This window comes from Candoia aspera, chromosome 3, assembly GCF_035149785.1.
Source record: "Candoia aspera isolate rCanAsp1 chromosome 3, rCanAsp1.hap2, whole genome shotgun sequence".
NCBI lineage: Eukaryota > Metazoa > Chordata > Lepidosauria > Squamata > Boidae > Candoia > Candoia aspera.
Window position 1 is genome coordinate 138,951,405 of NC_086155.1, and position 27,343 is coordinate 138,978,747.

Here is a 27,343-nt window from a genome sequence, read left to right on the forward strand (position 1 = left end):
TTTAAAATGCTGAATATAACAGCTGGAATTAGTAGAAGTTTTAAATTCTGCAATAGTTAGAAAAGTTTCACTTGTTTCAAGATAGAAAACTGCTTCAGCCATTCTGAGAGTTAACAAGAAAAGAAGTGTGATGATTTATGCTTCCTCTTTACATACTTCTCTCAGATAATATGTTCTTTTTAACAGGGGGGAGCTTCAAGGCTTTCATTGGGAGATATGCTTCTCTTTCTTTTGGGAAAGACAAAGTTTAGGGGAGGAAATTGCTGATATAGGAATCAGTATAAATCCATTCAACTTTATGGTCCATATTAGTGTGGTGATCTTACTTGTTCAGGTTTCAAGATAGATTTAAAATTTTTAAAACATCTATTTTTTTTTGGTTTTCATTTGGAACTTCCCCTCCAAGGTTAGGGGAGACTGAGCACAGATGTTCAGTCTCAAGATAGAAGGGAAAACCACAATGAAATAAAAAGAAGCCAAGTGAAAGAAATGGGAGAAATGAGCCTGGGAGAAGAGAGAGGAATGGGCACCCGAACATAGGTTTTGAGCCAGATAGGATGCAACTTATAGCTGAATGAACTTCATGATTGATAGGCAAGTGTTATGGGTGATATTTTGAGTGCTTACTTCAAAACTGTTCCTACGATCCCAAAGCACAAATTATGTCTGCTGGGTTTGCAAACTGACAAACCTTATAATACAAATATGTAAAGTGATAAATACTAAATGTACTGGTCCTTTTTTCCTATTGAAATTGAGTTTAAATCCATGTCCTTGTCTGTTTACAGAAACGCATGAGCCAGCTGGAAGTTAAAGAAAAGGAACTCAACAAACTTAAGCAAGAATGTGACCAGTTGGTGCTCAGCCAGCACCCTGCTTCTGACAAAATTGAGGTATGTTTTCAACTTACTTTTGGAACAATATAACATCTCATTGAAGTGAAAGCTGGTAATAAAGTCCTGAACCTGGAACTGTACTATCAGACAACCTCTTCTGATCAACAAATAATGTTGAAAATATGCAAAGTTATATGGAAACATGAGGGGCTCAGTGCTAGTATTCAAAAGCAGAGTTTAGTATTGGCTGCTCTAATAAAATTGATAACCCATTAACTCATGGTCCACAGGAATGCATAATGCTGGGCCACTTTGGATTTGTAAAAGGGAGTTACATTCTCCACATAGTGGCCAGCTAGAAAGCCTGAAACCAACAATAGCATAAGAATGCTAAGGAGAGGAAGACGTTTTCTGTTGCTTATGCATCCTGGTCTTCATTGCCTTTCCTCAGTGGGTTTCCTGTAAGTAGGAGAGAAGGACAAGTCAAATTTTATTAGTAGGCAAAGCAGAAGTTTGGCCATTGACATAGGTTTGGTTTTGTCTCTTGGATCCTTCAAGTGATGGTAGATAGTTTTGAAGATTAAAAAATGAGTTGCTAGCTGAAAAAATAGATCGAATTACATTTTCAGAATTCAGAACCAATGGCAATTTGTTTAAATGTACAGGCCTATATGGATACACTACAAACTCAGTGGAGTTGGATTCTTCAGATCACCAAGTGCATAGATGTTCATCTCAAGGAAAATGCAGCATACTTTCAGGTATGTATTGATGTATAGAAGCAATAACTAATACAGTTGTATACCAAGTACTTTTTGTCATTTAAGCATATATTTACTCTGTATAGTTTGAAAAAATCGAGGTAGATTAGATTCCAACCAAGAATTGTGCATACCTACTGCTTTAAAAATGGATTCTTAATTTTGCTTGCAGTAATGATGGCTTGTGAAATCAAGCATTTAAAGTTGGATTCAGTTCTTAAAGGTGATGTATAGTTTGTCTTCAGTAACCTTCATTTGTTCTTATAAATCTATATTCTTGAACGGGCAGTGCATTGACATTCTTATATGTTACATTTTATACTGGGTATCCCAAAAGTCTTAGTGCAGTTTTAATCTTTTAAGGCTTAAAATTGTGCTAAGACTTTTGGGACATGCTGTATATCCCATAAAAAGCCAATATATGAAGGAGACTATTAAACGTGCTTGCTTGTTTCTATATATAGTTTTTTGAGGAAGCCCAGTCTACTGAGAACTACTTGAAGAACTTACAGGATGCCATCAGAAAAAAGTTCATCTGTGATAAAAACATGTCCTTGCAAGTTCTGCTGGAGCAGATCAAAGAATTAGAGGTATGGATGCAACTGTCTCTTATTGTACCACAAGTTCTCCTGGGCTCAGCAGGTTACACAGGTAGTCCTTGACTTACCATGGCAATTGGGACTGGAATTTCCATCGCTAAGTGATGTGGCCATAAAGCACAACCACATTGCCTACCACTGGCAATCCCTGCAGTCCTGGTTGCCGTTGTTAACCAAATTCCATTGTTGTTAGGCAAAGCAACTTCCTGCTGGCTTCCCATGATCAAAGTCAGTGGGGAAGCCAGCAGGAAGTTTCAAGTCCCGGGCAGGCAGGTAAGTGGCTGCTAGCGAGGGGGTGTGTGGGGGAGGGTTGGGGAGGGTGTGAGGAAGGGTGCCTGAGTGTGCAAGGGTGTGTGTGAGAGGTGCGGGTCAGGGAGGGGGTAAGGGGGTGAGCAAGAGGCATGACGCAGGTCAGGGAGGGTGTGCAGGGTGCGAAGGAGGCGTGGCAAGGCTTAGGGAGGGTGCATGAGGGTGCAAGGGTGTGTGTGAGAGGTGCGGTGTGAGTCAGGGAGGGTCACAAGGATGTGAGGGTGTGCAAGAGGTGTGCAAGGGAGGCATGGGGAGGCTTGGGGAAGGTGCATGAGGGTGTGGGGAAGGCACGTCGAGGGTCTGGGAGGGCATGAGGGGGTGTGCAAGGGTTGTAAGGGAGGCACAGCAAGGCTCAGGGAGGGTGCGTGGGGGTGAGTGTGTGGCCAATGTGGTGTGAGTGCAGAGGGGCTGGGGGAGGGTGTATGGGTGGGGGAGACTTACCCCAGCGACTTGCGATCTTCCCTGCTGGCTTCCCCGTTGACTTTCTGGGAAAGCTGGCAGGGAAGGTTGCAGATGGTGATCATGTGATCGCAGGGTGCTGCAACCGGTGGGACTGCTGGAACTCTGAGGACCGGTCATGACCGCCATCGTAACTTCAAACAGTTGCTGAATGAATGATCATAGGTTGAGGACTACCTGTGTACTTGTTGAGCGAGTACCTTGCACAGGGACTGTCCACAGTTACGATGTTGATGAAAAAGTAACTTTGCAACCAGTCCTCATATTTACAACCTTCGCAAGTCTGTTAAGCAAAGGAAAGCTGAAGTAAGATCATAAGCACAGTTGCAGTTTCACTTAGTGACTGCTTCGCTTAATGAGTGAGTTGCTAGTCCCAATTGTGGTCACTAAACGGGGACTACCTGTAGTGTTCTGCATTCCATCACTCATCATATGAAAAGTACTGGGTTTGAAAGGAAATCAGATACTGAAGAAGAAGAATGCCATCTTAGTCATAGGTTGATAATACAATCACAAAAGGATAAAAATATATGTTTTATTCACAGCTTTTTAGGTTAGTATTTTCAATGAAATACTGACATTGATTAAGATATCTGCCTTTAATTTCAAGAAGATCCAGATTTTACCCAATAACAGTGACAGTTTGGTGTTCAAATGAAGTTATTAATCACAACTTTTTTTCCTTCTAGACTGAGCGAGAGAAAATTCTGGAATACAAGAGGCAAGTGCAAAATTTGGTGAATAAGTCAAAGAAGATAGTACAGTTGAAACCCCGTAACCCTGATTATAAGACCAATAAACCCATAATTCTCAGGGCTCTGTGTGACTACAAACAAGATCTGGTAAGAATCCCATTATTGTAGCTCCTTGTGTTAAAGCCACACAGGAAGTTCTGTGGCCTAAATGTATTTTTTTGTGGCAAAACTTGCAGGCTGCAGGTGTTCCTGTAGCCAAAAACAGTGAAACCCCTTGCCCACACCATCCACATATTTGCTAATTCATTTTAGACAATTCAGTTTTGAAGGCTTAGGACAAAAAAACCTGTGTTGAAGATCCCTACATAGATTCATCCCTACATAGAGCCTGCTTGAAAACAAATGTGTAGGAAGCTAAGGTAACTATTTACTATGTGACTTAAATGTGACTGCTATCCATATAAACATGTTGAACATTTCAAAAATGGTAAAAATGGATCTTCATTCAGAACTCTAACTTCATAGATCCCTCCTAGCCACTTCTGGAGGCTGGTGGAGGATCATTTGTATGAATGAACTAATTGTTCTAGAGTAAGGATTATTGTGTCCTACATTAGCTATGATTCTGGAAAATGATTAAGGGGAGGTGTAGAGCATATTCTAGTTATGTAGCTTTATCAGATCTACATCAGAATGAGAAACATTTTTGCAAGTCCTGTATAATCCTATACCAGGAGAAAACATTCAAGCCTTAATCCCAGAGCTGAAAAAGCCATGATCTTTGAGATGTTTTTGAGCTACAAATCCCAGCTTCTGTCACTGCTGGCCATACTGATGGGCTTTGGGGAGCTGAACCTTAGTCAGTTTAAATTGTGATTTATTTATTTATTTTCAAAATGATGGAAGTCAGAAAAAATAGGGGGCTGCAGCTTGTTTCCAGCTGCAATAATTTTTCTTTCTTTTTCACAGAAAACAATGCGCAAAGGAGATGAGTGCATTTTAAAAGACAACAGTGAACGCAGCAAATGGCATGTGACTGGACCAGGAGGGGTGGATATGCTAGTGCCATCTGTTAGTCTCATTATCCCACCTCCTAATCCATTAACTGTGGATCTGGCAACCAAGTAAGTTACCAATTGTTGCTTGAACTATAAGGCAAGCCTCCCTAGCGAAAATTCCACCTTTTCCTCATCAAAAGCCAATGAGCAAAATTTGTTATTTTGTCTTGGGTGGGAAAAGCTTGCTTTGGGCTCATGGTGCACATATACTTTAGAAATTTATTTTTCCTATGGTGCACATATACTTTAGAAATTTATTTTTCCTATAAGAGCCTGTTTTTTTTTCCTAAACGTTGGCTTTTCAGAATTTTGATGTGTTTCGGTTAGAATGGGAAAGTGTCAGACATTTTAAATTACTAAGAAATAAACAATAATTTAGTATTTTCATGTGTTTCCCGGATTGGGAGGATCTGGACTCTGTTTCTGGATTCAGATTAAAGGTCTCTTATAAAGGGGTGTGTACACAACAAACATTCATCTTTGTAGTTCTTGAAATATGAGCAAGCACTCTCACTGCAGTTACAGGAATGCAGAATTAATACGAGGCCTGTGCAAGGTAACTTGGGCAGAAAAGTCTATGCCATATTGCCTTGACATTTCTCCTTGTCCTACATGCCACTAACCAAAATCAGAAGAGATGCTCAAGTCCTCTGCCTGAGCAGAAGCCTTTTCTGGCATTGGAAGGACCCTGCTGGAGAAGGTAAGTGGAATATCATCTGGAATTGCTTGCCAGAGTTGGGCTCGTGCTGTTGGAGAAGCTATTCCAGATGATATGCCATTTACCTGGCATGAGCAAAGCAGTATGGTTGCTTTCCTCATAGAAGTGACGGTGCCGTGATACTTCTTGGAGTGTTTTGAGGGAGTACTTTGCTCAAACCTTCATCAAAGCAAAGCTCCCCTTCAGAGTTTTGCGGTGTAGCCTCTTGGCATTCCAGGTAACTGGGGATTGAGGTTGGGATATCTGGGCAGCAGTGTGGCGTACGGGATTCTTATGCATCCCCAACTCTGTCTTCAGTCTCGGTGTAGATAGGGTGCATACACAGTAACACGTAAAATAGAATTTTGGCTCACTGGCAAGTCAGTACAGTGTGGGTTCTTCCCCCTCCAAGAGGCTAGTGTCCTGAATGAATCTAACATTAGTGTTTTTCAGACACATTCCCACCTTTCTTTTAGCACACAGTTCAGAAATCATTACAGGTGGAGCAGAGTATAGTTTTAGCTATGAATAATCCCCATCCATCCATCCTTCTACCCACCCTATAATATAAATGTATAATATAAATATAAATATGAGAAATATTTGAGTTTTTGAACTGAAAAATATTCCATGTTGGAAATATTTGGGCTTTTCTGTGTGGCGGTTCCCAAGACACTCAGTCATTAAGAGATACATTGCTTTCTGAATGTAAATAAGCCTTTCATTTACTCTTTAGAATTGAACAATATTATGAAGCTATTATGGCTCTCTGGAATCAACTTTACATCAACATGAAGAGCCTGGTGTCTTGGCATTATTGTATGATTGACATTGAAAAAATCAAGGCTATGACTATTGCCAAGGTGGGTATCATATAAGCCATGTGCTGTGGGGTTTTCCTACAGCTGAATCAGTTTGGTATACATATAATTTATTTATTTATTTTATTTATATACTATTCAAATTTTGTTACCACCTATCTCCCCCAAAAGAGGGACTCTAATTACTCATTTTCTTTCTGAACAGGCGGTCTATGTATATGCATCTAGTTTTGAAGAGCTGATAGGTTGAAGTTTCAGCTGCGCCATTGCTGAGTCTATGCAGATCTTTAAAGACTTCACTTTAACGCTTGGACAATCTAACACTCCTTTCAGAGTTGTCCTCCTAGTTGCTGCTGTGCTTCTCTTCCTTATGGTGAAGTGGCTGCTTTGGTTTGTTTGGTGTTGGTGGCTTTGCATACGTAGAGCACGTTTGCAGAAGAACAGCCAATCAAGACAGATCCCTGTCTTGGTTCTTTATCGAGGCAAAAGCAGTACGCTCCCCACCAAGGGCTATTTCACCAGGACAGAATGAAACAACTTGTTAAGGATGATCATGAACAAAACACGGGCTTCTAGTAATTATCTTGTACTTCAGTAGGAGTTTCTTTTAAAAGGGATGTAGCAATTGATTCAACATATTTATCATTTGCTTGACCGGTATTCTGCTCTTTCAGAATTCATAAAGATTTTTGGGTGGGGGAAAAGATGGTTAATATCAGTATATGGTATTATGCATAGGGGTTAACATAATGAAGTGCAAGGTAGAAGTAAAATACCATCCTTCTATTTACCTTGGAGGATGTTTCTTCAAATGTAACAGAGGAATTCCAATCCTAGTTTGCTTAGGTAAATGATACTATGATTGCTATTAGTGTTATTTATTCCAGATTAAGCCTGTAATTCTATATATACTTGTTAAATGATGAGCCACTAAAGGCACTGGAGCTTACTTCAGAGTAAAAATAAATAGAGTTAAGCTCATATGTGATGACAAACAATATGCTCAGTGTGGTAGACCAAAGGAAAATAATTGGTACTCGATATCCTGATATTCATTAGAGCTTATATATATTCCATACCCTTTTATCACTGGGTGGTGCTTTTTAACAACGCAATAATTGAGCCTGGACGTAAATTCCTCTTGCATTCGGGTAAGGCTGGAGTGCTTATCAGCTCTCCACATTACCTGCACCTCCTGGGCCAAGTCGCCTACTGTTCCTAAGAGATGCCCAGCAGCAGGAGCAGGCTTTTGGGCTTAGGGGTTGCAAAAGAAAGAAGACGGGTGAGTCCCTCTCTGAAACCGAACTCTACTCTGTTCACAAACAAAAAGTACAGGTCCAAGCCATTGGCCTTTCAAGTTGACAGAAAGAGTTTGTAGGGTCTAATTCAGTGGTGTCCATGGCAGAAGGAGGTTTAAAAAGTCAGGATGGCTGTTGTGGCAGCCTGATGGAAGTTCTGTTCTGTTTATACACGCACCGATATCACAGGGCTTCCATCACATTGCCGCAGCCGCCATCTTCACTTTTTTGACCTCCCCCGCGGAGCACTGTGATCTGATTTATCGTGAAATTGTCAGTAAAGATCCACTGAAGTATTTCAGCTAATTGGATACACCAACTTTTCCTAACCTGGTGAGTGCTGGAGGTATTATATTATAGATCTCATTATCCACAACCAGTGTGCCATCTGGTGTGGAAGGCTTGGGACTATTATATTGTGTAAACTGCTTGCATGCTTTGCAAAAACACTTCTTTTGAATGCTTTGAACAGCCCTAATATCTGACAAGACAGGCATTCCAGACTTTTGAAAGACTGTCTGCCTTTTCTCAGCCCTTGTCTCTACTGATAACATAGCTCTTAATTTTGCAAGCAGCCTTGTATCTGCTGACATAGACTTTCTGTGTTCTCTTATCAGCACATTCCATAGTCTCTACCCTTAGACACTTCATATTAACATAAACCTACATGTTTAAGCCATTTGTCATTTTTAATCAACCCCCCCCCCCCCCGCACTAACCACCTTGCTCTCCTGAGTCATTTCCTCTCATCTACTGGGACGATTTGCAGCAATGCATTAGGTAGAGATAAATTTGCCATCAACCTGCTTGGGTTGCTTTTCCTGAAATTGTTTGTATTCATTCTTTGCAGTTGAAGACAATGCGCGAAGAAGATTGTAAAAGAATAATTAATGACTTGGAGATCCATTATCAAGAATTTATCAGGAGCAGCCAAGGCTCAGAGATGTTTGGTGATGATGATAAGAGGAGGATCCAGACTCAGATCAAGGATGCTCAAAACCATTACCAGACATTGGTCATCCACCTTCTGGGTCCACGCTCTTCTCTAGGTTAGTGACCTAGTAAATACTAGTAACTGTTGCCATTCTTCACATCATCTGGTGATTCACTAAGCCAGCTATAGCCCATCTGCTAGATAAGCAGTTTCCTGAGGCTGGCTCAGGAAGCCTTCAGCCTTTGGGGCTGAAAAATCATTGAAAACTTTGCTGATCTCACAGGCCTTGGGGCAGAGTGGTGGTTTGGCCCCTGTATGTTGTTTTGTTATTATATAGAGTTTGCCTTTTGGACCCTTATGATCTGTTATTTTTTAAATGTTCTTATTTTTTAAAGATAAACTGCCCAGAATTATCTGGAGTTGGGTAACCTCTAAATTGTATTAAATAAGAATAAGTAACACTGTGAAGGCTCCATTAGGCCATAGTGTATGATTGGAGAGCTTGGGATATCATAGCTTATGCAAGTGTTGGCTTCACAAAAAGGCCCCATGTGAAAAGCAAGACTTGTCAATAAAAGCATTTGCAATAATGGGATGCTGACAACTATAGGAAAATATATTTTAATTATATGGAATGGCATCTGTCACCAGCCCAATCCTTTCTGTTGCATTTTTTGAGTGGTAGAGAAGGACAAATCTATTCAGCATCATATTCTATTTCTATTTCTGTTTCTGTTCCTGTTCCTATTTCAAATTTCTGTCACCGCCCATCTCCCCCAAAGGGGAACTCTGGGTGGTTTACAACAAAATAAACAAAGTAAAACCATAAAATAAATTATGGTAGACTATCATTATAAATAGATAAATATAAGATCCTGTGGCAAAAAGCTCTCATGCAATGGGGCGGGCAGTATGGTGCAAACCACCCCCAGGAAGAGCTGTTGCCCTTCCCATCCCAAGCAAGGCAGCAGAACCAGGTTTTCAAATTCTTCTGGAAGGCCGGGAGCGAAGATGCCTGCCTCACCTCTGGGGGCAGAATATTCCAAAGGGCGGGCGCCACTGCAGAGAAGGCTCGCCTCCTGGACCCTGCTAGATGGAATTCCCTCGCTGACGGGATCCGTAGCATGCCCTCTCTGCATGACCAGGTGGGACGGGACGATGTAATGGGGATGAGATGGTCCCTCAGGTACCCTGGCCCCATGCCATGTAGGGCTTTAAAGGTGATAACCAACACCTTGAATTGGACTTGGAAGTAGACTGGCACCCAGTACAGCTTGCACAGGAGTGGTGTCACATGTGCCGATCTAGAGGTACCAATAACTACCCACGCGGCTGCATTCTGGACCAGTTGAAGCTTCTGGATATTCTTCAAGGGTAGCCCCATGAGTTATACCTGATTTCCTTTCCAAGCCATACTGCTGAGGAATATGTGATGCCTGTCTTACTATCTTCATCCTCAAATGTGTTTCAAAATGCCGTTTTTCAGTTTAAAACTTTTTTCCTATTTTTTTTTATCCCCTCCCCCATTTTTCCAATTATACAAGTTACAAGTGTAAATAAGAGCCAGGAATGGGAAAAGCAAGAGGCCCGGCTGCTCATGGAACTCCAGAAACTTCGTCGCCAAATTGAAAACTGTGAGCTTAGGATGGTACAGAGGACTCCCTTCCAGTTGGATCAAGGGGCCTCCCATAATTTGTCTGTCAGAATCAGTGAATTAGAGGTACATATATTTGTTATGAATAAATAACCTGTGTTCTCTCTCCCTATACCTTCTTTACACTTCACATATTCTTAGGGCCCACATTTCCTATCTGATACTACTGAAGTTAGTGGCACTGGATTAGCTAGCCAGAATTAATTATCACTTGAGGAACAACTCCAGCAGTTAATGTCTCATTTATTATACAGTGTAATTGTGACATAATTTTATATACATCACAGCTATTACTACCATATTGTTTCAGGGAGGAGCAGTGCTAGATCTTTTGCTTTGCATTTCTTTTTGGATGAGAGGGGGTGCCTTCAAGTCAGTGTTGACTCCTGGTGATTGCCTGGACAAGTCCCTGCAGTTTTCTTAGAGAATTCCAAATTCAGTTCCTTGCGCTTCAATTATAATCAAAGAGAAATTGTTCATATTATTTCTTTGGGTATAAGAAATGTGTGCATGTGCAAATGACTCTTACTTTTCTTTTCAGGGTATACAGATTGAATCCCAGTCAATGGCAGAGGCTCTAAACAGGCAGAAAGATCACCTTCCAAATTTTAGAAGCTCTGAAAAGTATCTCTATTTGCAGTCTGAAATCAGTGCTTTGTTTCAGAAGTTGGAAAATATTAATGGGGTTTCTGCTGGCTATTTGGGCAGGTAAGAACAATGTAAATGATTCCTGGTTAACTGTATTCTAGAGATCTGTGTTGTTTTCAGTAGTTGGCATTCCTGTCTAGCCAAGCATATGTTTTAAGAGGATTTAAAGCCTTCATAGATTCGAGATTGATAACATTCTGGAAGAGAGAGAACAAAGTGGTGGTTACTGTTGTCTGCTGTAAGATACATTGTAGGACTTCTATGATCAACCTACGTACCCCACAAGGTTACAGTGTGGCTGAAATAAGGAGGTAGAAAGCCATGTAACTGCCTTATTAGTAAATAACTTATGCTTTGCAATGAGGTGACTCAAGTTCTTCCAAAAAAGGTGTCCATTTCTTACATGCATATGTGCATCAAATAGTTTCGCATATGAAACAAAGGACTTACTTTTCCTTATACTGCCTCTGATCAGGATGTTTGCTTGCTGTTCCTTATCCTTTCCAATTTTTTCAGAAGCTGAAGGTACACTATTTATTAAAATAGAATAGAACAACACAACAAAGCATACAGCCTTCCAGTCAAGGGAGCATACAATACAATTGTTCTGCAACACTTAGAAACCAAGTATTTGTGTGAATAGGACATGCCCATAAACAAAAGAAAATTTAGCAACGCAAGAATACTTGAATTGGGGGCAGGTGGGAAAGGTGAGTGTTAAAAGCAAATAATATTTTTAGTGGAGTCCTTGGTGCTCCCTGAGCTTGGTTGTTTGCTTGCAGACGTTTCATTACCCAACTAGGTAACATCATCAGTGCTGATGAATGTGGGGTTTGCTCCCTGTTTATATACAGTAGCTTGCCCTGCCAGTGTTGGTGGGGGTGTGGTTTTCTCCTTGGTAGTTCCTTGATTTTTTAGTAAATCTAAACAATACTAAAGTAATACTAGTAATACTAAATACTAATACTAGTAGTACTAAACTTTTTTTAGTTCCTGATTTCTTTTGGCACTGTTATTACAGCTTGAATGCACTGGGATCACTGCTTCAGGCAATTCTCCAGACAGATGATGTGATTCGAGTATTCGAAATTAGGCTTACAGAAGAGGACACTCTTCCTTTGGACCCAGATAAAGTAGAAGCCTACCGAGCTTGCCTAAAGGTGAGAAAGTAAAAGATAATGTTTTGTTTTGTTTTGTTTTGTTTTGTTTTGTTTTTCCTTTCTTTTTTAAATGTGGGATTGGATTACCAATTGGTTACACTGAGCTATGAATTGAACATATTTATTTATTTAAAGCATTTCTATCCCACCCTCGAAAAGCTCTGGGATTGATTACAGAATAATAAAACAAAACAATGCCTGCTTTCAGATGTACAGTCTAAAAGAGCATAGAAAGAAAATGGGGTGGGGAGGGGAGAAGGAAGACCAGAAAACAGTATTCATAGTAGGTGGGAGCAAGGATGCTAGTTCCTTGCTATTTTCTTTCTCATATTTACCACATCATCACTCTTGCAAGATCCTCGATATCAGTAGGTATAGCCAAAGTAACTACTAACTTACCAGCAGGAGAAAACTACTAGTGCTACTACTAATTATTTTTGTAACACTATAGTATTATACTAAATATACTAGAATGGTATAAGAAAGCTTAGCATTATGATGTTATTAATTCTTCATTTCATAAGCAAGTCTGAAATCAGAAATTGGTTTCCCCAACCTTTGCTAATTTTTTCCTTGGCTTCATTATCTGGCTACTATAGCCATTTTCCTTGAGAAACTGTGAGCACAATTCACTCTGATCATAGACACTAAATTGGGATTCTCTGGGATTCTGGCTTATCACTGATGTGAGCACAGCTAATGCTGACTTAACTGTTCAAATTGGCTTAGCACAATGAGTGTACCCAGTTAATTATATTCAGTATACCATAGTTAAACCATAGCTTTATGTGATATGTTACCTTGTAAAAAGGTCAATTTTTTTTATATATATATATATATATATATATATGGACAGAATAATAAAAATAAGGCTGTTTTCCATGGATAAGGTCTAGTCTATGTCTTTATTATGCCACCTCCAAACTATCAAATGCAGAAGCTTAATCACATGCAATGTATGCTACCAGTTTTTAAATTTGTCAGGATTTAAAAAAAAATATTCTGATGATATTTAGAATAGATAAGCTAAAATAATCAACACATTATTTTCTTTGGCTTTTTTTTGCCTGTATTTTTGCAGAAAATGAAAGCAGACCTTAGTATGAAGAAGTCACTGCTTGGTACTTTGGAAGCAGAGCTGCAGAAAGCTCTCCAGATTCACTCTCAGTCTTCTCAGACATACCCTCTCTATGACTTAGATCTTGGAAAATTTGCTGATAGAGTCAGCCAGCTAACAGACCGTTGGCAAAGGGTGGAGAAACAGCTGGATGACAGGTTTGTTTTTTGAAGCGGTGTCTCTGGTTTTCTCATAATAGCATCATTGCTTTGCAGTGAATTTTACATTTGCTATAAATCCAACATTGCAAGTTCAAATAAAGAACTTTATTTTTAATTAAATTGTGCTATATCTTGCAAATAAGGTCTCTGGAAAAGTGACTTTTAAGCTACTTTAAGTCTAAACTTCTAGCCTAAATTTGTTCCTGTGGAATTTGAATAGAATCCGTTCTGGCTGATTGATAAAGATTGTCATTGTGGTAGCTGAATATGCACTTCCATGACAGTTGGTCATGCTCTGCAAATCATAGCTGCATTTATGGAGCTATATTAAACTTAGAAATAATATTGTATGTATTGTTGCAGGCTTTTAAAACAGAAAAATCTTTGTAAATATATTGATATATAATTGCATTCTTTGCAATTGCGGCATAAGTGAGAAATTGTGTTACCAGCTAAGCAAAGGCTGTTAGTTTAGTTACATGAAGAGCAAAGTAGATATTCTTAGAGAAGAGGCTGTAGGTCAGTGGCAGGAAACACATGTTTTATCTGTAAGATCACAGAGATAATCATTGGCATCATCAATGCAAAAGTGGCTCTCAGGTAGCAGAGCTGTTAGAAAGGCCCTTTACCTCACTTCTTGCACTGATGCTGTTGTCATAGAAATCAGCACTGGGTTCAATGGATCAATCTATATTTGTTGCTTGTTTTGCAGATCTTGGGATTTAGAAAAACAGGTGAAGCAGCTGAGAACCTATCGGGATCTTTACCAGGCTTTGAATAAATGGATCTGTGATGCCAGGCGCCGACAGGACACTATTGAAACCATGAAATTGGGAGATGTTAGCACTGTTGTGAGATACTTGCAGGAGCAAAAGGTATTGTTTTGCACTAAATATACCAAACTGATCTTCAGAACTAACTTGGAATCAGTTTGTAATCCATCCTATTCTGTACTGGTATGATAGTAAGAGCTCAGGGTAATATCTTAAATTCAACCTTCAATTCAGCTAAACTTGTGCTAAACCTTTCTCTAACCTAGGCTTCTTCAGTTATTGGACTATAATTCTGAAGGGCAACAAATTAGGATAGGCTATCCTAAACTTTCTCACTATCACTGTATCCTTGAAGATCCATATAAATGGACAGATGCTTGCCCACCCTTGCCCATCTCATTAACTTTCATTCATTTCTCTTCTTGTCAGAACTTACACAGTGAAATTACAGGCAAGCGTGACAGAGTGGAAGAAGTGATCAAGAATGCAGAAGTGTGCTCACTTGCGATCAAGGTAAAGTCATTCGACCTGTTCTTCTCAGAATATGTTTTCACAACACTGGCTTAATCATGCTACTTCTTTTCCCTTCACCCTCTCTCTCCAGTTTTAACACAACAAATCCAATTGCTAGCAAAATCAAATTCATAAAATGTTGACATCATTGTTAGTACGATATTTTTGATTGATAATCCACAACAGCCTGGTTGGGCAAGTGCCATTAGTACTTATTTTGAAATTCATAAATCCTTGTAACAGATACACAGAGTAAGCACTAAGACTTTCCTTTGCTCTCTATCCCCTTTTACCTCTGCCTGTGTACCAAATCTGCTTCAGTGTTAGCAGAATAGCTTTCTCCTCCCATTTTTACTACTATCAGATCTTACCAGCACACAGACACCATTGTCTCCACCTTTAGTCTGATAATAACTACTTACTAGAAGTAAAAACTAAGTTGCATTGCAATTTCAGTGGGCCATCTGAATAAATGGTTGAGCTCACATGTCATTTTGTGCTGTTGTGTGATTTGATTTTGGCTTGTTTCTGCTTAAAGGTGGTAAAACAGTTTTAAACAATATTTGATTTTGGCTTTGATTCATGATTCATGAATGGTCATGCATGATTTGTTTGTGATTTCTTCATTTATTTGCCCTTTGCTTTTGTGTTTTGTCTAAGCCTCTAATCAACTCATGTAAGACCAGTGCATGAGCAGTAAAAAAAAACCTATAAAAACAAAAGGAAGAAATAGGAAGAAAACACAATTATTTGACTCGTCTGCAAGATTGAGGCTAGCTGTGTTGACTTGTTTAAAAAACAGGGGCTGACACAAAGCATGGCTTAGCACAATAGGGTTGATTCAGCCACTTTGAGACTCAAGCAATCAGTCAAATCAATCATCTCTGACTGCTTCATGCTTTCCCGGTATATATTAGGACAGGCTTATGGGAGGCTGAAAACTTGCTTTTAATACCTGTTGACATGATTGTAAGATCAAACATTTTCAGAAACTTTTTCATAGAATAGTTTGACTGTTTAAACACATATATAGAGTGTAGGTGAAGGACCTGTATCTCTCCAGATATTTCCACTTCAGTATCACCATATATTGTTGATTTAAAGAACAATCCTTATTTTGGTTAGTTTCTTACAGCTTCACCCTCACCCACTTCATTTTTCCACAGGCTTTGGAATAGATTGCTTTTGTGTATTGCTAAAATTCAGATCAGGAAATACTGTACACGAATATTGTTTACAGAATGCTTTGTGCTTTCTTCTTGTTTAACAGGATTATGAACTCCAGGCTGCAGCTTATAGTTCGGGACTAGAAACTTTACTGAACATTCCTGTCAAGCGGAGCATGGTCCAGTCTCCTTCAGGCCTTATTCTGCAAGAGGTACATGTCCCCCATTTCATACTATTTGCAATTTCAACAATGTGACTCAAGATCCTGGGAGGTGCTAATTGGGGGATCATATGTAGTATATGAGCCATGGTTTTCCCATTCCCAATTTAGGATGATGATTATGCAAGTTTAAGATTAGGCTGTTGTGTTGTTTTATGAGAATCAAAAATCTGTTAAAACAAGCTAAAACAATATTTCGCATAGGCTGTCAGTATTCATTTCTCTCCTCTTCCCCTCTTATTCAGGCTGCAGAGATTCAGTCTCGATATATTGAGCTTCTTACAAGATCAGGAGATTATTACAAGTTCTTGAGTGAAATGTTAAAGAGCTTGGAAGATATAAAGGTAATTTCTCTCATTCGTAGACCACTTGTGAATTGTACAATATCTGGAAGTGTTAAGTACTTCAAAAATAATGTTTAGATCAGAGGTAGTGTCTTGATGTAATGATAAAAAAACTTCCTAGCGCACTTAGAATGTTACTTCTGTGATTTAAAACACTTTTTGTTGCTGTTACAGTTAATGTTGTATATTTAGACTTGGGATTTAATTTAGACAAGTAGAACCATGTGATAAAGGTTTTTATGGGCAAGGCCAGCTTCCCCTGACCTGTCTCCACACAGATGTGCTGTATTCTGTGAGTTGTAGTCCCATTGTATTTGTAAGATAGCAGTTTGTGGGAAAATAGACTAGATCAGTACAGACTTTTCATGTGTAAATGCAGCTCCCGTAAAACAATACTCATCTTGTGCACAATAAAAGCCTAGCACGTTAAGAAAGGACTTTAGGAGAACTTCCCCTAAATAATTTTATATTATCTACATTAATAGATAATAATTTTATATGTGCAATTTTTTCTGCAAGATAACTTTTGAGAAAGTGATTCCCTCATGTACAGTTTGAAATTGTGTAATTCAGAAAAAGCTGTGTCACACTGTTGCTGCATGTGTGGAAGGTTTCCAGGTTACCATAGATGGAATATTGGCTTAAATTTTAACCGTCACTCCAAGGTAGTATTTTCTGGCAGTCGCTTCTGCAGGTAGAGGGGCCCATCATCCAAACTTAAAGTAGTGTTTATGTAGGATATAATAGGTACTTGAGTTCAATTCAGAAATCTGTTTGAATGTCAAGTCTTAGGTAGTGAAGATGTGAAAAAGTAACACCAGAAAGGCTGAGCATATTCAGAGTGTATTTTATTCACCATTGAGGAGCCATCTTTCCCCACACACCTGGTTAGGGTGCATCAGTTTTCTTGGGCAGGTATAATTTGTAATAGCTTTGTATTGTGTTGAAGTTTACCTATTCATAGAGACAGTATTTCTGTGCTTTATTTTTTGCTATTCTTTAATGTGACATATTATGGATATAATTGTATTTTTCTTTTTATTTGGAAAAGTGTTTTTTTTTCTTTCTTTTGTGTTTGTTAAAAAGCTAGCCTAAAATCTTACTTTCAAAACCATTCTCACCACCATCACCACTACCCCAAAAACTAGGATTTAATTAATTCCGATGTCCAACCCCAAATCTATTTTCAGAGTAGGGGACCAACTCCTTAATACATGGAATTGTACGTTTCTCTCCATGTATGATCATTCTGATGTATACAGAATTGTGCTTTATTAAATATCTTCTGTGAGAATGTTGGGATCTTGTTCATTATACTTAACGTGAAAACTGAAAAGGATTACAGTATTTTACATAAGGATATCGAAAAAAAATTCCCTTCTTATCCCTATGGGTGGTATGTGTCTTCCTCAACCTTGGGTCCTCTACCAGAGGCCCAGGAGTTTGAGGGTTCTGCACAGTATCTTAGCTGTTCCTAGCACTGCACTCTTCTGGACAGAGAGCTCTGATGTTGCTCCTGGGATCTGTTGGAGCCACTCTCCCGGCTTGGGGGTCACAGCCCCGAGTACTCCTACCACCACTGGGACCACTTTGGACTTCACTTTCCACATCCTCTCTAGTTCTTCCTTCAGGCCCTGGTACTTCTCTAGCTTCTCATACTCCTTCTTCCTGATGTTGCAGTTACTTGGCACAACTACATCTATCACCACTGCTGTCTTCTGGTCCTTGTCTACTACTACAATCAATCTTGTTGATTGGCCAGTACCTCCCTGTCCATCTGAATCTGGAAGTCCCACAGGCTGTTAGCCCTGTCATTCTCCACCACCTTCTGTGGAATCTTCCATCTGGACCTGGAAGTGTCTCTAGCCTATACGCTGTGCAGATATTCCTATACACAATGCCAGCTACTTGGTTGTGCCATTCAGTGTATGCTGTTCCTGCCTGCATCTTACACCCTGCCACTATGTGTTGGATTGTCTCTGAGGCCTCTCTGCACAGTCTGCACCTTGGGTCCTGTCTAGTGTGGTAGACCAATTGTTGTCTTAAGGGTGTGTGCATGTGTGTGTGTGCGTACGTGTGTGTTCCTTTTGAGCCCCAAGTGCCTTTTATAGGCCCAGCTCTCAGGATCTATGCATTGCATGGTGTGTCAGAAACTTACATGGGAATCAGCTTTTAAGTTGTAGCCACCAGCTATGGAACAATTTCCCAAGAAATCTGCTGTCCTCCTATTCTAATATCTATTCAGTTTCAGATCAAGTCTTTTTAAAATTCTCTCGGACTCTTTATCTTTGTGGGGTTTTTTTTAAAAAAAACCCTGCTTCCTTTAAACTACTGTTATAATTCATTATTTCATTATGGTTTGTTTGGATGTTATAGTTTTGCTATATATGTTATTTATAGTTTTGTTTAAGGATGCTAAATAAGTTTTGAAATAAATGAAACAAACATTAAAAGAAATGTTCTTAATTTAACTTGATTGGTCGGTTTTCTTCTTTTGCAACATCATGTATTGTATTGCGTGAAGTTGATCAAATATGTTTGTCTGTCTCCTGATTCTGTAGATGAAAAGCACCAGAATAGAACTACTGGAAGAAGAACTGAGATTGGCCAAAGATGCCAATTCTGATAGCAGCAGTAAGCACAAGTTCCTGGAGCAAAACCTGCAGAAGTATCAGCTGGAATGTTCTCAGCTGAAAGCTAAATTTATAAGTTTGGAAGAGATGAAGAGACAAGTTGAGATGGATGGAAGTACAGCCAAGCAAAACCTAGACAAATGCTATGCTCAAATAAAAGATCTGAATGATAGGATAACAAGGCTGACTTATGAGATTGAAGATGAGAAGAGGAAAAGGAAGCTGTTGGAAGACAGATATGAGCAGCAGAAGAAAGATTTTGATCAATTGCAGAAGACAAGGCAGACTGAAAAAGAAAGCCTTGGTTGGCAAAAGATAGAATCAGAGAAAATCATCAAAGAGAAGGAGTATGACATAGAAAGGTTAAGGGTTCTTCTCCAGGACGAGGGGACACGGAAGAGGGAATATGAGAATGAGCTGGCTAAGGTAAGAAACCAGTTTAATGAGGAGATGAGTAATATAAAGAACAAGTATGAAGCAGAGATTAACATTACGAAGACCACCATTCATCAGATAGCTGCACAAAAAGAAGATGATGCCAAGAACCTCCGTACTCAGATTGATCGATTACAGAGAGAGAATAGAGACCTGAAGGATGAGATTGTCAGGCTCAATGATGCCATTTTGGACACTACAGAACAGCGAAGGAGAGCAGAAGAAAATGTCCTTCAGCAGAAGGCTTGTGGCTCAGAGGTGATGCAGCAGAAACAACAGATAGAGTTGGAATTGAAACAGATAATCCAACTGCATAATGAAGACAACACAAGGTACAAGCAAGCCCTTGAAGATGCAGCTTCGACCATCCAAGAAAAAGCCAAAGAGATTGAAAGATTAAAGATTCAGGTGCAAGAAGAAGCTAAAAGCCGATGGGAACTTGAAAATGAGTTGGCTAAGGTAAGGAACAGTTATGACGAGGAAATTATTAGTTTAAAGAACAAGTATGAAACTGAGATTAATATCACAAAGGTTACAATAAACCAGGTGACTGTGAAAAAAGAAGAGGAGGCCAGTAATTACAGAGCCCAGCTGGACAATGCTGTAAGAGAAAATAGAAGCTTGTGTGAGGAAATTAGGAGACTGAAGAACACACTAAGTCAGACAACAGGCAACCTTAGACAAGTAGAAGAAAGTGCTCACCAGCAAAAAGCTATTGGCTCGGAGATCTCACAAAAGAAACAGCAGCTTGAAAAAGAGTTAAAGCAGACTGTTCAGAAATTCACAGAGGAGATCATGCATTACAAACAGTCCCTTGATGATGCCGGAAGAACAATTAAGGAGAAAAATAAAGAGATTGAAAAAGACAAAAAATTGTTAGATGCAGAAATAAGCCAAAGAAAATCAATGGAGGAAGAAAATATTCGCTTGCAAAGGATCCAGTATGATCTGGAGAAGGCTAACATCAATGCAACAGAAACCATCAGCAGATTGAAAGTTCAAGAGCAGGAGTTGGGACGCCTAAAAAGTGAATATGAAAGGCTTGCACAAGACAAGAAGGGGAAAGATCAAGAGAGTACAAGGCTCCAGAGCACAATAAAAGAAATGCAACATCAGAAGCACATGCTGGAGGAGGAACTTAACAGGCAGTCTAGAATTGTAGCAGAGGAAACTTCCAAAAGGAAAAATGTGGAGGAAGAGTTAGAAGCTATGAGGAGAACCTTGAGAGACCAAGCTGTTAAAATCACTAATCTCACTCAGCAGATAGAGGAGATCTCTATTGTAAAGAAGCGGAGCGAAGGTGACTTGAGGCACCAGAGGGAGGTGCTAGATAGTCACATGAGAGACAAACAGCGGTACATGGAGGAGATAAGAAAGTACACTTCTGAGGTTGAAACCTTGCGTCGCCAGATGGTTCAAGAGCAGGAGAATTTAAAACAGGCACACATTCGCAACGAGCACTTGCAGAAGGCTATTGAAGATAAGAGCAAAAGCCTCAACGAGTGCAGGATAGAAATTGAAAGACTTCAGTCTCTTACTGAGAATCTAACAAAAGAACACCTGATGCTAGAGGAAGAGTTGCGAAATTTAAGGTTGGAGTATGATGATCTAAGAAGGGGCAGAAGTGAAGTTGATGAGGAAAAAAATGCCACAATTCTTGAGCTAAAGAATCAACTACAAACAAGCAACAAGCATACCCTGGAACTTCAGGGTGTGGTAAATGGTTTACAGAAAGAAAGGGAAAATTTGAGACAGGAAGTTGAAAAATTCCAAAAGCAGGCTCTGGAGGTATTCACAAATATTTGATTACAACTTTATTCACCTTCAGATTCTATAATTTAACACCAAATGCATTTTCAGTCAGTGAATACTAAATGTGTGTGCATCTTAATTTTGGTCAATCTCTCCCCGCTCTCATTTTAATTTGACTTAGGATCAGATTAAGGTCCCTTCTTAATCTGATCCTAAGGGGCAAGTTCAAATGAGATATAAAACATAATTAAATGGCAGTGAATTCCTCAATTTAAAGAAAACTCCTCCTCTCCCTGTTTTGATATTCTGAAGGAAAGATGGAGCAGCTACCATACTTTAATTGACCCAGACTTGGTCATATTTCCTGATCTGCTGACTGTGTAGACTGTGTCTACCTTTCCACTGATTTCAGCAGTTCTGTCTTTTAAAACACTTTGAGCACTGTTCAATGTAGCAGTACTTAAAATATCCTGAAGGTTCCTCTGTTGAATGTTGCTGTACTTTTAAAACTTGTTGCAACAGAATGTATCTATAGTTCAGTTGCTCTGCCATTTCATCCCCCAAATGCAAATTTCTTTACCTCCATAGATTCTTGAGTCTTACCTTCTCTTAACTGCTTGCTATGATGAGATGCACAATATATAACTCATGCAGTTACATATTAAGGGTGACCTGATCTCCTGTGCTTTCCTATTCTTTACAAGAGCATGTGTGTTTACATGCACATGTGATCATATATAAAAGCATATATGCATTTGCACACACATGCACTTGCTCATCTTAAGAAGTATACTTATGCATACCTCAAATAGTTAACATTGCTGACTATTTGGCTTATGTGTTATTCCTGCTTATGTATATATGCTTCTACTTAAAAACATATATACATATTTATGAACATGTATGTATATTAATATTATGTATAGCTTACTATACATGTTGTTGTCCATCTAAAATATGCAGCTTGCAATCCAGCACAGACGTACACATACTTAAGCCTGTTAATTCAAAGGACCTAAATGTACTTCATGTTGGATTGATGTCTATTGGTCGCTTGCAATTAGGTCTTAATTTTTAAATCAGATGACCCCCCGCCACATAATTTTTTGTTCACTACCTTTCTTTTGTTTCTGCAACATTGCTGCAACATTGTAATTTATGCCAGTATAGTGATTATTAGGAGCAATTCACAATATATTCCTAAAATTTCTCGTTTAATTTATTTGAAGAAATTTTGAAAAGAATGGAGAAAGCTCATAAATAGCATTTGGTATACTATGGTATTTCACTAACAAAACAATGGAGGGATCCACATTTATCAAGTGTATCCATTATATACATTCTCACATTTATTCATTTATATTAATATAGGTAAATGATGATTGCACTAAATGCATTCTGTGAGTAAACTTATTAGAATAAGTAAGCTCACTAAACATCCCTGAGTCATATTCATAAAACTCCCTTCCCCTGAAATTGATGGGAACATTGTACTAACAGTAAATTAAGAAAATTCAATTGACTATTTGTTCTGTTGAAATCTTTTATTAAAAATGCATTGTTCAAGAATTTTCTTATCTCTTTCAGTGAATCTCATTTTATCAAAGAAAAAAAAAGGAACTCAGTTACTGCTAAACCACTAAATTAAGACAATGCAATTTATATTTTACATTGTAAGAGGTAAAAAAAGAAGCACTAACTGCCAGGAGAATGGCAAATTAAGCACTTTTAATTCCTACTAATTTTAAAAAGAGATTGACAGTTTTCTCCTAAAGATGTTTATTTAAAACAGCACTACTGAGTCTGAGTAATTGTAGGAAAGTTCAGCTGCAAACTTATGCACTATTACTTGTTAGTAAGTCTCATTAACTCAAGGAGACAGACTCTGCACAAGTTTGTACTGAAATGGGACTCAACATGCTTATTTATAATAAGCATGACTGTACCAGGCTGTTTTGTTTGAAAAAATGAAAACATTTCTATCAATAGTATGCCAAACCATTCTAAAACAGACCTAAAACTGTGAACAAATACAGTTTTGTGTTACTCAGGACTGCACTTATCCACTGCTCTTAAGGTGGTGGTTCAACTATAGAGAACAACTAATAAATACTGGATGTTAGCACAACCATTAATTTTGTTCCTGTTTGTTTTTTACAACATAGACATCCCATAGGATTCAAGAATCCAAAAACCAGTGTAATCATATCATGCAAGAACGAGAAACCCTGCTAATGAAAATAAAAACCCTGGAGCAAGACAAGGCAAGATTGCTTCGGTTAGAGGAAGATCTGAATCGTACCAAAGGTACGCTGGAATCAGAGTCTCGCCTGAAAGCACGGCTGGAAAATGAGAAGCAGCAGATCCTGAATGACTTAAATCAGTGGAAAAGCCAATATTCCCGGAAGGAAGAGACCATCAGGAAAATTGAATCTGAGCGAGACAAGAGTGAGAGGGAGAAAAGTTCCTTGTTGGTAGAAATTGAGAGGCTGCAGGCAGAGATCAAGAGGATTGAAGAAAGGTACAGATGCCGTTTAGAAGAGACCAGCCAGAAGAGCCAGTCCGAGATGGAGGCAGAGCGGTTGGGATGGCAAAGGAAAATTGAGAAATTGAAGCAGCGTCCATATGGGGCACACAGAGGCACCCAGACAGAAGAAGATTTCATGATCGATCCTTCTAAACTGCTTTTCAGTGGCCTGCGGAAGAAGATCACAGCAGTACAGCTGTATGAGTGTCAGCTGATAGACAAAAGCACCCTAGATAAGCTGTTGAGAGGACAGAGGTCAGTGGAGGAAGTTGCTGCTGAACTTGAACCTTACCTCAGAGGAGCTGGGGCTATAGCAGGTGCTTCTCTTAGCCCCAAAGACAAGTATTCTCTGGTGGAGGCCAAACGTAAACAGCTTCTTACTCCAGAAAATATGGTCCTGCTTTTGGAGGCCCAGGCAGCCACTGGAGGGGTAATTGATCCGCATCGGAATGAATTACTGAGTGTGGACAGTGCTATTGCTAGAGACCTGATTGATTTTGATGACAGAGAACAAATCTACACAGCTGAGAAGGCTGTTGCTGGGTTTAAAGATCCCTTCTCGGGAAAAACAATGCCTGTTGCAGAAGCCATCAAGAAAAATTTGGTTGACAGAGAGACTGGGATACGTCTACTTGAAGCCCAGCTGGCTGCAGGAGGAATTGTTGACCCTATCAATAGTGTTTTCTTGCCAAAAGACATTGCTTTATCCCGTGGGCTGATCGATCGAGATATGTACAGAGCTTTGAATAATCCATCAAAGCCCTTAATTGATCCTGATACTAAGATGGCCATAAGTTACATGAAGCTCCGAGAAAAATGTAGAATTGAACCACACACAAGTTTACTTCTCCTTCCCATGAAGAAGAGAAGCACATCATTCCAAGGGATCAGGAAGCTTATCACTGTTTCTGAATTAGTTCAGTCTGGCATAATTCAGGAGTCAACAGCAAATGATCTGGAACGTGGAGTAATCACTGTTGAAGAAGTCACTGATCGAATCAAAGATTTCCTCCAGGGTTCCAGCTGCATAGCTGGTATTTATAATGAGGCCACTGGAGAAAAGCTTGGTGTTTACCAGGCCATGAAAATAGGCTTGGTTAGACCAGGGACAGCTCTTGAACTTTTGGAAGCTCAGGCAGCTACTGGATTCATTGTGGACCCTGTAAGTAATTCAAGGCTTACTGTGGAAGAAGCTTACAAGAGAGGCCTTGTTGGAATAGAATTTAAAGAGAAACTTCTGTCTGCCGAAAAAGCAGTCACTGGGTACAAAGATCCAGAAACAGGAAATATCATCTCCTTGTTCCAAGCAATGAACAAAGAACTCATTGAGAAAGGCCACGGTATTCGTTTGCTGGAGGCCCAGATAGCCACTGGTGGGATTATTGACCCTAAGGAAAGCCATCGTTTGCCAGTGCGTGCAGCTTATCAACGGGGCTACTTTAATGAAGAACTGAATGATATTCTGTCTGATCCCACTGATGATACCAAGGGATTTTTTGACCCCAATACAGAAGAAAATTTGACCTACTTGCAGTTGAAAGAAAGATGTAAAATAGATGAAGGAACTGGGCTCTGCCTGTTACCACTGAGAGAGAAGAAGAAGGTGGTGCAGACTTCACAGAAAAATACACTTCGGAAACGCAGGGTTGTCATTGTAGATCCTGACACAAACAAAGAAATGTCAGTCCAGGAGGCTTATAATAAAGGCCTCATAGATTATGACACTTACATGGAGCTTTCAGACCAGGAATGTGAATGGGAAGAAATTACCACCACTGGATCAGATGGGAGCACAAGAGTTGTGCTTGTAGATAGGAAAACAGGCCACCAATATGACATCCAAGATGCCATTGATAAAGGTCTTGTTGACAGAAAATTTTTTGACCAATACCGTTCTGGATCTCTAAGCCTCACACAGTTTGCAGACATGATTGCTAGCAGAAATGGGGGTGATGAAGTCTTCAAGCATGAATCCATTATTCGGTCTCCCACTGTAGTGAGTGTGAAGAGTTCTTCCATCACACTAAAAAGCAGTTCTGGCTCTTTTTCTGATTCCCCAGAAGAAACCACTCCCATTGCAGCCATATTTGACACAGAAAATTTGGAAAAAATCTCAGTTTCAGAAGCTGTACAACGGGGGATTGTCGATACCATCACCGCCCAACGTTTGCTAGAAGCCCAGGCTTGTACTGGAGGCATCATATGCCCTACCACAGGCCAGCGCCTTTCCCTCCAGGATGCAGTTGCTCAAGGCATCATTGACTATGAGATGGCCACACGGCTGAAGCCAGCTCAGAAAGCCTTCATTGGGTTTGAAGGTATTAAGGGGCGAAAGAGAATGTCAGCAGCAGAGGCAGTGAAGGAGAAGTGGTTGCCTTATGAAGCTGGGCAGCGCTTCCTTGAATTTCAGTTTATCACAGGAGGCCTCGTTGACCCTGAAGTACATGGGAGAATAAGTACAGAAGAAGCTATTAGGAAAGGATTGATTGATGGCCGGACTTCCCAAAGATTACAAGACATCGGCAACTATGCAAAGATTTTGACCTGCCCCAAAACAAAGCTGAAGATCTCCTATAGAGAGGCAATGAATCGCTCAATGGTCGAAGACCAAACTGGGCTCAGATTACTTGAAGCATCTTCTGTTTCATCCAAAGGCATATCCAGCCCGTATAACGTCTCTTCAGCACCAGGGTCACGTTCGGGCTCACGTTCGGGCTCACGCAGTGGATCAAGGAGAGGAAGCTTTGATGCAGGCACGAGTTCTTCCTATTCTTACTCCTACACAACCGTCAGCAGCAGCAGCAACACTCTTGGGCGCTAGACATTAATCTTTTTATCTCTACGACTGCTTGTTTAGACAAAAGAAAACAGGAAAAAGTCAAACACATGTATACACACACAGGCTGGTGGTAATACTGGTATAGTAGTTGCTTGGGTGAAATAGCTAAGCTACAGCATAGAAGCTTAAACCCAAATACAAAGCTGCAAAAATGCTTTCTGGGAGGGGATGCTATAGTTCTCCTTTTTAAAAAAATAATGGTTGAATGCTTTGGCACACGAGTGTGGTTTGTAAACTGTAAGAAAGCAACACCTGCCTCTTGGAAAACAGATGTTGCCTTTTCTATCTCTATTGTTATTTCATTATTCATGCACCTCTGCAGCATGTTGGGCTACCACCCATGTTTTTGTGTCATTTGTCAGGGTTTTTTTTAAAGCCACTTTTCTTCCTTACAGTAGATGTTTCACTGCAATAATGATGATAGCCTCCAACTGATGGTATACTTGATTAGATTGAGCTACTTTCTCAGTCATTTCGAGTTTATTCACAGTGGACACTGCTTTTTTGTTTCTGTGGCTTGTTTTCTGTGTAACACCATAGAGGCCTGACTACATGAACTTTATTATTCTTGCAATAAAAGTTTAACCATTTTTAACTCATTTGTATGAACATGTTTGCTTTTATCTTTTGGTATGGGTCACCTTCCTGGGCTATTTGGTTGTACTGTAGAGTAAATATTTTGTATTGGAGATTTCTTTGGTCCTGGACTGAAAACTTGCTTGTAACTAGGGTTCATAGAGACCTAAATAGATTTGTCTGGGGAAATAGTTATGGATCCCTATCTCCTGCTTCACTGACCACAGAAACCTGTCAGCCTTGGGAACTACCCTTGAGTTTCTATGTGCAATTCACCATCACTGAGTCGGCAGACAGGAATGCAAGCTACCCTGACCACGGAGTCCTATAGAAAAGTACTGTCCTTCTGAATGCAGT

General features: G+C 39.6%; 1 protein-coding gene across 4 annotated transcripts in view; it reads left to right on the forward strand.

Moving 5' to 3' along the window:
- The window catches only part of DSP (desmoplakin), a 51,403-nt gene extending 24,398 nt beyond the window's left edge, over positions 1-27,005 (forward strand). Inside the window, exons 8-25 of one of the 4 annotated variants that reach the window (XM_063298864.1) lie at positions 789-893; positions 1,502-1,597; positions 2,062-2,187; positions 3,654-3,806; positions 4,629-4,783; positions 6,151-6,277; positions 8,384-8,570; positions 9,428-9,444; positions 9,954-10,187; positions 10,663-10,829; positions 11,791-11,929; positions 13,011-13,204; positions 13,920-14,082; positions 14,410-14,493; positions 15,764-15,871; positions 16,126-16,224; positions 18,786-21,080; positions 23,210-27,005. In XM_063298864.1, the coding sequence (XP_063154934.1) occupies positions 789-893; positions 1,502-1,597; positions 2,062-2,187; positions 3,654-3,806; positions 4,629-4,783; positions 6,151-6,277; positions 8,384-8,570; positions 9,428-9,444; positions 9,954-10,187; positions 10,663-10,829; positions 11,791-11,929; positions 13,011-13,204; positions 13,920-14,082; positions 14,410-14,493; positions 15,764-15,871; positions 16,126-16,224; positions 18,786-21,080; positions 23,210-26,392 (7,632 nt within the window). In that variant the 3' untranslated portion in view covers positions 26,393-27,005. Of the gene's footprint in view, positions 1-788; positions 894-1,501; positions 1,598-2,061; positions 2,188-3,653; positions 3,807-4,628; positions 4,784-6,150; positions 6,278-8,383; positions 8,583-9,427; positions 9,445-9,953; positions 10,188-10,662; positions 10,830-11,790; positions 11,930-13,010; positions 13,205-13,919; positions 14,083-14,409; positions 14,494-15,763; positions 15,872-16,125; positions 16,225-18,785; positions 21,081-23,209 lie in introns of all 4 variants that reach the window. The other 3 variants (XM_063298861.1, XM_063298862.1, XM_063298863.1) reach the window with 3 other exon arrangements.
- The last annotated feature ends 338 nt before the right edge of the window (positions 27,006-27,343 follow it).